Below are 15,582 nucleotides of genomic sequence, written 5' to 3'. Positions count from 1 at the left end.
ACTGTAAGAAGCTGGTTGGAGATTTTTACAACTAGGAAGGAGGCAGATGCTGTCAAGTTGGTCGGTGTCAGAAATAACGGTTGGGTTGTTTGGGGGAGGAGACCAGACAGCGAGGTCATCGGTCTCGTCAGATCAGGGAAGGACGGGGAAGGAAGTCGGCCGTGCCCTTTCGAAGGCATTTGCCTGGAGCGATTTAGGAAATCACAGAAAACCTAAATCAGGATGGCCAGACGCGGGATTGAACCGTCGTCCTCCCGAATGTGAGTCCAGAAATAACGGTGTCTGTGGTGATCTCTATAACTTTGTCACTTGCCTGAAGCAAATAAAAGATACGTTGGAAGAAAGTATCGGTGTCCTGTCAACCCAACACGAAAACCAAGTACAATTTACGAATGTTCAAACTTTTATTATTCATCGAACATCAATTACCTCACAACTGGCAGGTGGTGATGTATTCTGGTTAACTGGCCAAGTAAATTATCAGCAAAAATACTTTGCACAAAAATAACAAAATTGTGTAACATGTCGAAGTTGTGGCGAAACAAGTGCTGTATCATTGGTGAAATACAGAGGCGAGCGAGTGTGTCGGGACTTACCCCAGTTCACTGCTAGTAGTGCAATGTCACCACAACGCGTCTGTGTGAAGCACAGAAGTATTGCACCGTAATTTAAGAACGGCATTACAAGTTAAAGTTGCTTTTCCAAACTTTGTTAGCAAGTGCTTTAGTTTATTAGTTAGTGAAATATCAAATCTCAAAATGATCACATTAACATTTTATCCTAAATACAAGGTCCGGCAGAAAAACCTCCCCTTTAAGGAAAGCTAATAAAAACAAAACCAAATAAGGTATTTATACTAAATAAAAGTACATATTATGCCATTTTAGAAAATACTCTTATGGTCTTACTTTTTAAATAAAACATGCCTTAAATGGATTCCTGCACAGTCGACACACTGATTGAGTCTATCCCTGAAGTTATTCATTACTCTTTGAGTCATTTCAGGTGGAATAGCTTCAACCTCTTGTGTAATTGCTTCTTTCAGGGCTCGTAAAGATTGTGGACGTTGTTCATAAACTTTTGCTTTCAAATAGCCCCAAAGAAAGAAATCACAGGGCGTTAAGTCCGGCGATCGTGGGGGCCAGCCAATGTCTCCACGCAACAAGATCACATGTCCAGGAAACATTTCCTTCACCAATGCCAGTGACTGCCGCGCTGTGTGGGCTGTAGCACCATCTTGCTGGAACCACACGTTCTCTATTTCACCAAAAAGCTCCCTTAGTTGCGGTTGGAGAAAGTCGCGAAGCATGGCACAATGGCGTTCACTGTTGACGGTTAAATTCCTGTCATTTTCTTCGAAAAAGTAAGGACCGATCACTCCGGAATTGTAAACAGCACACCATACTGTTACTTTAGGGCTATGAAGTGGTCGTTGATGAAGTTCTTGGGGATTGTGTTCACACCAGTACCTGCAATTTTGGCTGTTCACTGTTCCGGCAAGGTGAAAGTGTGCTTCATCAGAAAAAAATCACAATATCGTTGGGACGAATGTTCCGAAGAAGGTCTTGGCACAAACTTACACGGACACCACAGTCTCGTTGACTCAGTTCCTGCGTAGTTACAAGTTTGTAAGGATGCATTTTAAGATCTCGATGCAAGATTCTTCTCACACTTCAATCAGATATCCGTAATGCTGCCGCATGCTTTTTAGCGGATCGTCGAGGAGATTGTTTAACTGAAGCTCTAACTGCATCAACATTTCCGGGGCCTGTTGCAGTCCGTGGTCGTCCAGGTGGTTTCCTTTTTAATGCGGAACCTGTCTCACGAAAGTTAGCAACCCAAGAATAAATTGTTTTCTTATCGGGAACAGGGTCCCATCGTCCGAGCGCAAAGCGAACGCGAAAAGCACGTTGAGTATTAACAGGCGATTCGCCATTTTGAATAAAATCTTCCACTACGAAGGCACGATGTTCACCAGACCACGCCATGGCGTACACTGAAAACGGCACGTAGGCAGCTACGTAACGACCGCCCCCCACCACTCTGCTCCTTCTACTGTCCGCTGCACGTTACTTTGTAATCGGGGAGTTTTTTATGCCGGACCCTGTACATTGTTTTAAGGAAAAAAGTAAGTGGCGCTAAATAATAAAGTTAGAAACCCAAAAATTGTTCACTATGAGCAGATGTACGTCAAAATTAACTGGTGCAAGTCTCAATGTGATTAATCCAATATTTTGGTCAGAATCTGTGTTTTTAAGAAAAACGGAAAGCGCTAAGTATTGGACTTAGAAATATGAAAATTTGTATGAAGCTTCACTTCAACACAAAAACATTAATTACGTAACCCCATTAAGCGTTCTCTAACAGTTTTTGAGTAATTTGCAGAAAACTAAATTTGGAACTGTTGTTGTTGTTGTTGTCATCGTCTTCAGTCCAGAGACTGGTTTGATGCAGTTCTCCCTGCTACTCTATCCTGTGCAAGCTTCTTCATCTCCCAGTACCTACTTCTACCTACATCCTTCCCAATCTGCTTTGTGTATTCAATCCTTGGTCTCCCTTTATGATTTCTACGCTCCACGCAGCCCTCCAATACTAAATTGGTGATCCCTCGATGCCTCAGAACATGTCCTACCAACCAATCCCTTCTTATAGTCAAGTTGTGCCACAAATTTCTCTTTTCCCCAAGTCTATTAAATACCTCCTCATTAGTTATGTGATCTACCCATCTAATCTTCAGCATTCTTCTGTAGCACCACATTTCAAAAGCTTCTATTCTCTTCTTGTCCAAACTATTTACCGTCCACGTTTCACTTCCATACATGGCTACACTCCATACAAATTGGAACTAAAACATCCTTATTTGTAGTAGATTGAGTATCTGTTATATTAATGCTAGAAAGTTTTGTTTACAGCACATCATGGAACCTATTAATTATAGAGCTTTAACAAGTTCCAAGGTCTGGATGTAAATAATAAAAAGTACAAGGTCTGTTAAAGTTGTAGTTCAGAGGTCAGGTTCCACTGTCAGTTCCGTTCTGAAAATTCTAGACGGCAAAGTTTAAATGCAGGCAAGCTAAAAATTTTCTGTGATTTTAACCAACTTACCTACATGCATACAAAAATTACAAAAATTCAAAATTAATACAAAACCGTCTTGTAAAATATTATAGGTCTGAGGAAGTGGCCATTTGGAGGCTACTACCGTGGGCACAGAGTGGATAACGTCAGGTGTTCGCTCAGCCCTCCGCTGCGCCACATATATAAACACAGTCCGGGAGGCAAGACTGGGCTCTACTTCGCACCCAGCCTCTGTACGGTCTGTGTCAGTCAAGCACTGGAGTGCACGTTGCCTAGGATGACATTACAGGCTCTTACTAAACGCACACTTTCAGTAATAATAGAAAGTGAACTTACGAGGACTGTACACCGTCCCGGATCTCTCAGATTTCACTGAAGTAACTGTCAGTGTGCCGCCCTAAAGGTTAACAAACCCACACGGCCGGTGGTCATACTTATTTTCCACTTTTGTGGCGAGCAATTACTTTGATTAGCAGAAGTCAGGGCGAAAGACAATTTAATAGAAACTTACAGTAGAGGTCGCATCTAAACTGCTCGTAGTGCTGTTTAGGATAGAGAGATTTACTGTCAGTATGAACATAATGAATGTTACAATGTTGTGCATGTGAAACATTACCAAATTTATGTATCAATTAGAAATCAGAATCTTCATTTATAATCACAGTCCCGATCCCGCTGAGCAAATAGAGAAGAGAAACATTTCTTTCAGTGGGCCGGACAAGAATGTGGACTCGCAGACTGGAAACTACGGCCAGTACGTTCTCCGTCACTTCCTGGTCGATCGCAGAAATAGTTTCCAGGCTCTCGTAAAAGTTATTAACCCGTCGCCCCACAAAGTGGATATCATAGCAGAATCACTTCGTATTTTAACATTCTGTAAAAAACCTGCACACACAAGTGGTTGAGCATACTAAGAGTTCAATCAAATGTATCCAACTACAAAGCTCGCCTTCAGTGAAGTCACACCAAGTCAACCACCTGTATAACGGCAAACGAGCAGTAGTTTAATAAAGTCAGACTCCTCGCAGTCTTTGCAAATTGATAACCTTACGAAACGTATTATCAGTGAGCCAATTATAGTCAGCGTACATAGTGACAAATACGAAGCACACGAAAATTACCTCCAGTCTATTTAACAGCGATGTGAAGCACTCGGCAGTCGTCCGCTGGATGTCACAGGAGACAAAGGTCAGTAACCTCACGAATCAATTTCAAATTTTTCTCTGTTCTGAAGGTGGTGAATGTGTTTGTACGTTAAAAGTGAGAAGTGAATAATGCTGTTATACTATATGTTTACACTCTTCTCATATACTTTCCATTAAACTTTGTCACAATAACTCTGCAGTTTTGCTGTCAAATGCAATGCTTATTGACAAACATTAATTGTAGTAGTGCACATATTATCCTAAATGAAACTCTCGACATTTTAAGTAACCGAGATAAGCGGGAACTCGTGCAGACACTGCACACAATTCCGAGCGGCCCCTCCGTGGCGTAGGGGTCGCTTTCAGAAAGGGGAGCAGCTTTCCACACACAATCCTTCACTCCTCACGCCGACACACGTCAGCCGTGCCCGCAGACAAAATGCAGCTGCGAGCGAGCCGAGAGCTCGGGTCACGACGTGCGGGCCGCGCGGCCAGACCCCTCGATGGCGCGCAGCGGCCGCGCCACGTCAAAACGTGCGGCAGCGTCCTCCGCGGGCCCGAAGATGTCCGCGACGGCGCGCGCTGCGGGCCGCGGGGGACCCTCGCCCGCCGGCGTCCAACTGCGGTCCGCCTCGAGCCTGAACGAACCGCGGAACTCGTGCCCCGCCGGCGGGCCCTTCGGACCCCACTCCTGGAAGGAGACGTCGGAAGTCAGGAGGTGCGACCGCACGGACGGTGACGGGACAGGAAAGTCACGATTCCTCTAGCATATTCGGCAGAGACCCGTATCTACCGTCTACGTCCGTCGTCACAGCTGTAGCCCTCCCCCTTTCCACATATTTAGAGCACATTCACTAATTGTCACAGGAAGATAATTTGTAGTATATATCACTCGAATTTTGAGGCTTCACTGGTCGATTAAGAAGCACTCTGATATCAATACTTTTTCATCACGCAGTTTCGTATCACACACCACTAAAGAACTGTTCGAGAACAGGGAAATTTTATTCAGATTATTTACACTGGACAAACTACAGGCAGCGATTCAAACGTTAAACCGAGAGCAGGCACTGCAGTTACCGTGCACTACTGACACACCGGTCCACTTCCTCGCACGCTCACCCGAATGAACGAGCTCTCCCGTGTTATGTTACGACTGTAGACCTCGAGCTACTATCTAACACAGTCTACTGTGAAGTACACGACAGAGGGTTTTTCCCCTCGTACCTGTCGTGTAGCTACAACGGTGACTCGTACAGACACGTGTCGTGTACGTGTGAAAAAAGTGAAAATTATACCGGAAACAGCAGTATGTGCACAGATAGTAACAATGAAATCAGAAAGTTAAATGACTGTATAAGTAGTCTTCAATTAACAATTAACATCCTAGTGAGTGATATGAAAAATCTTACAACTGGAAAGTCTGAGCAGTCACAAAAATCACGTACACTTCCGGGTGATAGCCAAACTGCTCCAAAAGTGAATACGAAAAAATTAACACACAAAAAGTGTCGTGAACCGTCACTGCTACGAAAATCGCATACATTTCTGGATGACAATCAAACTCTTCCAAATAAGTGGACTGCAACTACTACTGAAACGAGTGTTCGCGATAAATTAGAAAGTGTGAAGCGTGACGGCAACGAAGTTTGTAAATAGTGCAGTGGTGTAACAAACTAAAAAAATAGTGAGACGCGGTTACAACAGAACCCAGAATCCGCCGCAGTGTTCTTTTCTCGACAGACAGCCACAGCAGAAATTTGGCGAGTATTTTACGAGCCGATCACAGAGACTTCCGAATGATGCGAGTAGTAAAACCGGGTGCAAGTATGAAAAATGTTACCGATGTTGACTTGCAGGAAAAAAGGAAAGATGAAAATCAACATGTTGTGTGCATAGCTGGTGCCAACAACGTCACAAGAAACTAGGCACTAAATTGCTTACCGTGCCTGGAAAAGTTCTCAGAAGCTAAAAAATCTCAATACACAACGATTACAATGCTACCTCACAGGCGTGACATAATATACTATTTATTTAATTGGATCAATAAAAAATCTACTCACCGAGTGGAGGCCAAACACACACGTAAGACGGTCATAACTGGCAAGCTTTCGGCGCCAGTGGCTCCTCCTTCACGCAGAAGGGTTGAAGGGGAAGGACTGGAGAGTCCGAGAAAGGGGCAGAGTTCGGAGAAGTAATCCAGAACCGCAGGTCAGCGAGGATGTACCGTACGGGAGGACATCCCGTACGGTGACTTTCCTTTTCCTTCACCCCTCTTCCTTCCCCTTCAATCCTTCTGCCTGAAGATGTAGCCACTGGCTCTGAAAGCTTGCCAATTACAACTGTCTTATGTGTGTGTTCTGCCACCACTTGGTGAGTAGATTTTTATCGATCCAATTAAATAATTTTGTCAATAATTGGTTGTTTTCATTGTTAATATACGATTTATATGCCAACAAGGAGATACGAAAAACAAACATTGGAATTAAACAGATGTGTGCTTCATTAGGAAAATGTAGAATGGATATGGGTAAAATGGACAAATGATACATACAGAGCTCAGGACGCGCCTAAATTTTGAACGCAAAGAACTTATGTGAGAAAGTAAGGAAAATTATTGCAGAGAAAGACGATGTAAAAAAAATTATCAATCACAAAGGAAATAGGGATTTTTTAGAGTACAATGAGCAAATTAACCCTTACGTACCAGAATGTTCAGTATATAATGAACAAAATAGATCACTTGGTGACATACCTAAATGAATCAAAACCTCTCATTTCTTCATACCAAGAAATTACGTTGCAAGGAAGAGGAAGCATATGGATACAGGCTAAGAAATTATGAACTCAAAAACTTGTACTGTAGAAAGACACACAAAGGTGGAGCAGTGGGCATTTGTAGCAGAAATTGTGTATCACGTGAAAATGTCAAATGGATTGACGAACAGCATAAAGAAATGGCGCTCGAGGTTGTGGCAATAAATTTAAAACTAGGGAACAGCAGCCTGATTATAGCAGCTCTCTATAGGTCACCTGGAAGCAGTATTGGAGAATTTTTCAACTGTCTGGGAAACCTGCTGTAGAAGACATCAGTGTATGGAAAACGTGCTGTTTGTCGGAGACAACTACATAGACTCTTGAAATAATAGGATTAATAATTTGTGTTACGTTGACTTCAGTGTTACAACTAGTACCACAAACTCAGAACCTACAGGAATTACTGTAGAAACACAGACAGACATGCAGTGACCACATTCTCAAAAACATAACAAAGGACATCATAAACATAACCACTGTAGAAAACAACATATCAGACCGCAGACCCCTTACTATGAAAATTTATGTAGGGAATGTAGATATGACAAAGTGATACATTTATGTTTAAAAGAAAATTTAATTATACTTAAGAGGGCATTAGGCAATGAAATATGGGAAGCAGTTTACAATGTCACAAATCTGAATGAATGATAAATGGAAAAATTCCATAAACTATTCAATAAAACTTTAAATGAAACATGTACTTTGGTAAAACAACTGAACAAAGCTGTTAATCACAAACTGTGAATTTCCCTCCTGAAATCACTGGACAGAGAGGACATGAAGGACTGTTTGGCACTCTTTAGAGATACTAAATTATAATACTATTTAACGAAATACAAACTGCCCAGAAAAAAATAGATTCTTTGACTAACCTTAAAGCTCATAAATATGCGCATCAAATAAACAACTTAACTTGTGTTAGCAAAACGGGCTGGAAAACATTGTATAAAAATGTGGGAAACAGCAGTCTCACGAACACACCAGCAAAGCGTCTAAAGACAATAAAGACTTAACAAATGATCCAAAAGAAGTGTGCAAGAAATTCATATGGACGTTTAATACAATTAACACAAATGAAACATGTGACTGGGCACCCAATTTAAACGACACAAATACTAGCCGATCTTTTTTCATCCGTGACATTACTGAGAGGGACCTCCTAGCAGTCACTTCAAAACTTCAAACTAAAATGTCTTGCAGCTGGGATGACATTTCACCCAAGCTGCTGAAGGAATGCAGAGGAGAATTAGTGAAGCTACTGACACACCTAATAAATATCTCCCTCTGCCACGGAGAATTCCCCGCTCTTTTGAAACTCACTGAAATTGTGTCGGTGTACGAGACGGTAATAAAAACTGACACGAAAAACTATAGGCCAATATAATTAACTTCAGAGCTCGAGAAATTACTAGAGACAGTAATATTAAATCAAACGGAGGCATATTTCATCAAACACAATCTACTTAACAGTCTACAACGTGGTTTTACAAAGGGAGGATCTACTGTAACAGCAGTCCCAATTTTTATACGTGAAATATTAGAGAAGCTAGATGAAGGAGGCTTGGTAACAGGCATATTCCTGGACATGACTGAAGCTCTTGGTACAGTGAATCATACAATTCTATTGCATAAATTAGAAGCCCTCCCCCAGTGAACCATGGACCTTGCAGTCGGTGGGGAGGCTCGCATGCCTCAGCGATACAGACAGCCGTACCGTAGGTGCAACCACAACGGAGGGGTATCTGTTGAGAGGCCAGACAAACGTTTGATTCCTGAGAGGGGCAGCAGCCTTTTCAGTAGTTGCAGGGGGCACAGTCTGGATCATTGACTGAACTGGCCTTGTAACCATAACCAAAACGGCCTTGCTGTGCTGGTACTGCGAACGGCTGAAAGCAAAGGGAAACTACAGCCGTAATTTTTCCCGAGGGCACGCAGCTTTACTGTATGGTTAAATGATGATGGCATCCTCTTCGGTAAAATATTCCGGAGCTAAAATAGTCCCCCAGTCGGATCTCCGGGTGGGGACTACTCGGGAGGATGTCGTTATCGGGAGAAAGAAAACTGGCGTTCTACGGATCGGAGCGTGGAATGTCAGATCCCTTAATCGGGCAGGTAGGTTAGAAAATTTAAAAAGGGAAATGGATAGGTTAAAATTAGATATAGTGGGAATTAGTGAAGTTCGGTGGCAGGAGGAACTAGACATTTGGTCAGGTAAATATAGGGTTATAAACACAAAATCAAATAGGAGTAATGCAGGAGTAGGTTTAATAATGAATAAAAAAAATAGGAGTGTGGGTAAGCTACTACAAACAGCATAGTGAACGTATTATTGTGGCCAAGATAGACACGAAGCCCACGCCTACTACAGTAGTACAAGTTTATATGCCAACTAGCTCTGCAGATGATGAAGAAATTGAAGAAATGTATGAGGAAATAAAAGAAATTATTCAGGTAGTGAAGGGAGACGAAAATTTAACAGTCATGGGTGACATTCGGTAGTAGGAAAAGGGAGAGAAGGAAACGTAGTAGGTGAATATGGATTGGGGCTGAGAAATGAAAGAGGAAGCCACCTGGTAGAATTTTACACAGAGCATAACTTAAACATAGCTAACACGTGGTTCAAGAATCATAAAAGAAGGCTGTACACATGGAAGAAGTCTGGAGATACTAACAGGTTTCAGATAGATTATATAATGGTAAGACAGGGTTTAGGAATCAGGTTTTAAATTGTATACATTTCCAGGAGCAGATGTGGACTCTGACCACAATCTATTGGTTATGAACTGTAGATTAAAACTGAAGAAGCTGCAAAAAGGTGGGAACTTAGGGAGATGGGACCTGGATAAACTGAAAGAACCAGAGGTTGTACAGAGTTACAGGGAGAGTATAAGGGAAAAACTGACAGGAATGAGGGGAAGAAATACAGTAGAAGACGAATGGGTAGCTCTGAGGGATGAAGTAGTGAAGGCAGCAGAGGATCAAGTAGGTAAAAAGATGAGGGCTAATAGAAATCCTTGGGTAACAGAAGAAATATTGAATTTAATTGATGAAAGGAGAAAATGAAGCAGGCAAAAAGGAATACAAACGTCTCAAAAATGAGATCGACAGGAAGTGCAAAATGGCTAAGCAGGGATGGCTAGAGGACGAATGTAAGGATGTAGAGGCTTATCTCACTAAGGGTAAGATAGATACTGCCTACAGGAAAATTAAAGAGACCTTTGGAGAAAAGAGAACCACTTGTATGAATATCAAGAGCTCAGATGGAAACCCAGTTCTAAGTGAAGAAGGGAAAGCAGAAAGGTGGAAGGAGTATATAGATGGTCTATACAAGGGCGATGTAGGCCTACTTGAGGACAATATTATGGAAATGGAAGAGAATTTAGATGGAGATGAAATGGGAGATATGATACTGTATGAAAAGTTTGACAGAGCACTGAAAGATCCAAGTCAAAACAAGGCCCCTGGAGTAGACAACATTCCATTTGAACTACTGATGGCCTCGGGAGAGCCAGTCATGAAAAACTCTACCATCTGGTGAGCACGATGTATGAGACAGGCGAAATACCCTCAGACTTCAAGAAGAATATAATAATTCCAATCCCAAAGAAAGCAGGTGTTGACAGATGTGAAAATTACCGAACTATCACTTGTAATAAGTCACAGCTCCAAAATACTAACTCAAATTCTTTACAGACGAGTGGAAAAACTGGTAGAAGCTGACCTCAAGGATGATCAATTTGGATTCTGTAGAAATGTTGGAAAAGTGAGGCAAATCTGACCTTACGACTCACCTTAGAAGAAAGATTAAGGAAAGGCAAACCTATTTTCCTAGCATTTGTAGACTTAGAGAAAGCTTTTGACAATGTTGACTGGAATACTCTTTTTTCAAATTCTGAAGGTGGCAGGGGTAAAATACAGAGAGCAAAAGCCTATTTCCAATTTGTACAGAAACCAGGTGGCAGTTATAAGAGTCGAGGGGTAGGAAAGGGAAGCAGTGGTTGGGAAGGGAGTGAGACAGGGTTGTAGCCTATCCCCGATGTTATTCAATCTGTATATTGAACAAGCAGTAAAGGAAACAAAAGAAAAATTCGGAGTAGGTATTAAAATCCATGGAAAAGAAATAAAAACTTTGAGGTTCGCCAACGACATTGTAATTCTGTCAGACAGCAAAGAACCTAGAAGAGCAGTTGAACGGAATGGACAGTGTTTTGAAAGGAGGATATAAGATGAACATCAACAAAAGCAAAACGAGGATAATGGAATGTAGTTGAATTAAATAACTTTATGCTGAAGGAATTCGATTAGCAAGTGAGACACTTAGAGCAGTAGGTGAGTTTTGCTATTTGGGGAGTAAAATAACTGATGATGGGCGAAGTAGAGAGGAAATAAAATGTAGACAGGCAATGGCAAGGAAAGTGTTTCTGAAGAAGAGAACATCAAATGTTGATTTAAGTGTCAGGAAGTCGTTTCTGAAAGTATTTGTATGGAGTGTAGCCATGTATGAAAGTGAAACATGGACGATAAATAGTTAAGACAGGAAGAGAATAGAAGCTTTCGAAATGTGGTGCTTCAGAAAAATGCTGAAGATTAGATGCGTAGTTCACATACCTAATGAGGAGATATTCAATAGAATTGGCGAGAAGACAAATTTGTGGCACAACTTGACTAGAAGAAGGGACTAGTAGGACATGTTCTGAGGCATTAAGGGATCACCAATTTAGTACTGGAGGGCAGCGTGGAGGGTAAAAATCGTAGAGGGAGACCAAGAGATGAATACACTAAGCAGATTCAGAAGGAGGTAGGTTGCAGTAGGAGATGAAGAAGCTTGCACAGGATAGAGTAGCATGGAGAGCTGCATCAAACCAGTCTCAGGACTGAAGACAACAACAACAACAACAACAACAACAACAACAACAAAATTAGAAGCTTACAGGTTGAGAGAGGCAGCCTTACAACTACTAACCTCCTATTTGAAGGACAGGGAACAATGTGTCAAACTAAGTTATAAAAGGAACGAACATTTGGCAACAACGGAATCAACCCATAAGATACTTCAATGCGGTGTGCCCCAAGGAAGTATATTGAGATCTTTTTTGCTTCTGTTGTATATTAACAATCTAACTGAATCCTAAAACTATAAGATTGTAAGCTATGCCGACGGCACATCTCGTCAGGTGGGGCCACGGTATGGAAACTACTACAAACAGTAGTGCAATCAATTCTAATTTTCTGTCAAGTTACCTTAAGCTACCTGAATAAAAAGAAGAAATACAAGTTTTTGGGTATAATTTGATAAGGAGCACATATCACAGGAAGAACATATAGATTATATTTGCAATAAAATCATTGGAAGTGCGTATCTACTGAAAAGGGTCTCAGCGCTCGTGGACCACGACAGCTCGAAACAAATACACAACCCACTCCACACCTCCGGTACGGTATCGAGACAGCGAGTGGGCCACCAGCTGCCTATGCAGACAGGCTCTTCAGGCTGCAGTAAGAGTGGTAACTAAGGTAAACAGGAGAGAGCCAGGTAGAGGAAGCTTCAGAAAGTACAAAATACTAAGCATCTACTCTATGTACATCCTGTAGGCAATAATGTTTGTGAAACAAAATCTAGAGTATCACGTAACAAACAGTAATGTATGTAGGCAAAATTTAAAAAAAAAGGGTTGCAGACTGTAGTCGACATACGACAGGAACAATCTTTTATAATAGACTACCATCTGACATCGAGACAGCTAATTTCAACATCATAAAGAATAAACTTAAGCATTTATTAATAGAGAAAAGCTGTTATGTAGTAGACGATTTCAAACAGTAATATCCCTTTCTAAAACAGTGTATACAACGTAAGGTTCCCCCCCCCCCCCCCCCCCCCCATGAGAAAATGATATTTCTGATCTTCACTACTCGTATCAATGTGTGCACTTATATATATTAACTAAATGTTTGTATTCACAATCTGAAATCTATGACAATGCCCGAAAATTGATTGTTATTAGGGCAGCAAATAAACAAATAAAAAGAAATAAATTAGGGTTTCTTCCCAGTCCATTCGCACAGGGAGAACCTGAAGAGTGACTGCTCAAATGCCCCCGCCCGTGCGAGCTCCGATCGGTCCGATCGCTCCTTTCCCGTCCTCTCGGGAGCGATACGTGGGGGACTGCAGTACCTTCTGAAGTTCTGCTCCCTATACCGGTCTCTGAACAATAACGCTCCATTTTTGGGAGCTGAAGATTCCACTTTTACGCACAACATTTTGCCGACCTATCCCGCGGTCTCGGGGTGCGGCCGTCCGCGCCGCTACACTTCCTGGCGGTCTCGACCGACCGAGCTGATCGATGTCGGTATCGCGATGCCGTACGTACTCACGTTCGAGTACCGGTTCCCGCCACGTTTCGGATATCTCGATAGAGAGATTGCCGGACTCCGAACCTCCTTACCGTTTTATTAGGTTTTTTGACAACTCTTATTTCGGTAGACCCATTACTCGGAATCTCCGAGAAACTTGGCGTCCGCACAGTGGAAATCGTCTCGTCTCGTTTCATTTCATTCCACAAACACAATCGAAGCCGTGCTAGGTGACAACCGATATGCTCGGTTGTGAGACGAGTAAGTCTCAAAACTGGTGAGGTGGTACAGAATCTTAATTGGAAAATAGAAATTTATGGCACAACCTGACTACAACAAAGTGTCAGTAGGTAAGAGACACACTGAGGCATCGAGGATCTGTCAGTCTGGCAATGGAGGGGTGTGTGGGTGGCTAAAAGCTGTAGCGGGTGAGCGAGGTTTGGCTACAGTAAGCAGGAGGCAGCAGTTATGCAGAGGTGGAGAGGTCTGCACAGGACGTACCAGTGTGGAGAGCAGCAACGAACCGGTCCGAAGACTGCAACAACAACAATCAAACAATGGAAAATCCACGATGAAATGTTACAATATTATGAAAAGAAAAGATGCCACTCACCATATAGTGCAGGAGTTGAGTCACAGATAGGCACAACAAAAAAGACTGTCACAAAGCTTTCGGCCAGTAAGGCCTTCTTCAAAAATAGACAAAAAACACACACACACACACACACACACACACACACACACACACACACACACACACACACACACACACCTGAGACTGCAGTCTATTTTTGCTGAAGGCCCTACTGCCTGAAACCTTTATTTGGGACAGTCTTTTTGTTGTGCCTATTTGCAACTCAGCATCTCCATTAATATGGTGAGTGGCAACTTCTCTTTTTACAACGAGAACAGCGTATTCTTACCTTCCTGCACCCTTCAGACTGACTTACACGGCCGCTTATAGTGTGGAGTCCCCACACTTTAACAAAGAGTCCGAACTGCAGAGCAACCCAATGTGTTTCCTAGTAATATACATTGTCAGGGCTGAAAGAAGTTGAATGTCTCAGGTAAAAATCCTATCTAAATTGAGAACCAGCTTATATATGGTGATTTTTTCCACCGTGTACAAACTCTAGGGACCGATCGACGAGATCGTACGGAACGAGAAAGGTCTGATGCACTTGTGTCTGGAAATGCACGGTTTCCGTGCTAGAGACCATTTATTCAATCGTACGTTGTTACAGAGACTGCACTTTAATACACACTGTACCGTGCAGCCACAGTTACAGAACGTGCCGAAACGGTTTCCGTGTGCCTCGGCGCATGCGCGTTCTGTCTCACGTGTTCGCATCGGCCAGGCTGCATCCGAACAGGGGAAAGGCGGTACAAATATGCTTCTGTACTGCTTTCACATCTGGAATCGGCTCTGCATAAACGTTACTTTTGAGGTGGCCACACACAACCAGAAATCACACGGGCCGAGATCCGGCGAACGAACGGGCCGCGCAACTGGACTCTCTTGTCCGACCGGTCAACCGGGGAAGACACTACCGAGATGCGTCCGGACACTGGCGGCGAACTGGGTCGGAGTGCCACCGAGTAGCGGCCACGTAACTTTTCAAATTATCAATGGCACTACCTTCTAGCAGGGGAGGAGAAGTCACTCACAAGAAACAGAGAGAGTTTCGGCCTGTAAGGTGACGTGGAAAGAAGACCGTTCCCGACACGTGGTCGCCAATCGTCACAGCCCACACATTCCGGCTGCACCGGTGCCGACGATTCGCTGTCACCGCACCGTGGGTGTTCTGCATACAGTGCCACTGGTGACTGTTACAAAAGCCGAAGATACCGTTCTGTGTAAAGGTGGTCCCATCTGTGAATAGTGTGGACGACACAAATCCCAGAACCGTGGTGGCCCAGTAAAGAAACTGATGACAAAACTGCTCCCCATACGGAAAGCCTGTCGCAAGTAGGCCCTGCACACACTGTAGTTGATAAGGGCAGCGACACACTCGTCAGGTTTACCCTGTACTGGTGGTCCAACTGCCCAGTACTGACACGGCAGTCACCTGCCGCAGTGTCAATCACATTTTCCTCCGAGTCTGGATGTCGAACATTTCTGGTACGCCCTTCACAATTCCCTGCTTCCTGACGTGACCTCGTCTCAGACAATGGGCAAAACAAT

The 15,582-nt window shown here is 42.9% G+C and overlaps 1 protein-coding gene across 2 annotated transcripts in view; it reads right to left on the bottom strand.

Annotated features, from left to right (window-relative positions):
- The window catches only part of LOC126108723 (uncharacterized protein C1orf50 homolog), an 83,961-nt gene that overhangs the window by 19,880 nt on the left and 48,499 nt on the right, over positions 1-15,582 (bottom strand). The window contains exon 5 of one of the 2 annotated variants that reach the window (XM_049914054.1): positions 1,325-4,914. The exons of the other annotated variant lie outside the window; for it this stretch is intronic. Coding sequence (XP_049770011.1) covers positions 4,693-4,914 — 222 coding nt within the window. The 3' untranslated portion in view covers positions 1,325-4,692. Of the gene's footprint in view, positions 1-1,324; positions 4,915-15,582 lie in introns of those variants that run through there. 2 annotated transcript variants of the gene reach the window in all.

Source organism: Schistocerca cancellata, chromosome 11 (assembly GCF_023864275.1).
Source record: "Schistocerca cancellata isolate TAMUIC-IGC-003103 chromosome 11, iqSchCanc2.1, whole genome shotgun sequence".
Taxonomy (NCBI): domain Eukaryota; kingdom Metazoa; phylum Arthropoda; class Insecta; order Orthoptera; family Acrididae; genus Schistocerca; species Schistocerca cancellata.
Note: the sequence above shows the minus strand (reverse complement) of the source record. Positions and strands in the feature narration are given on the sequence as shown.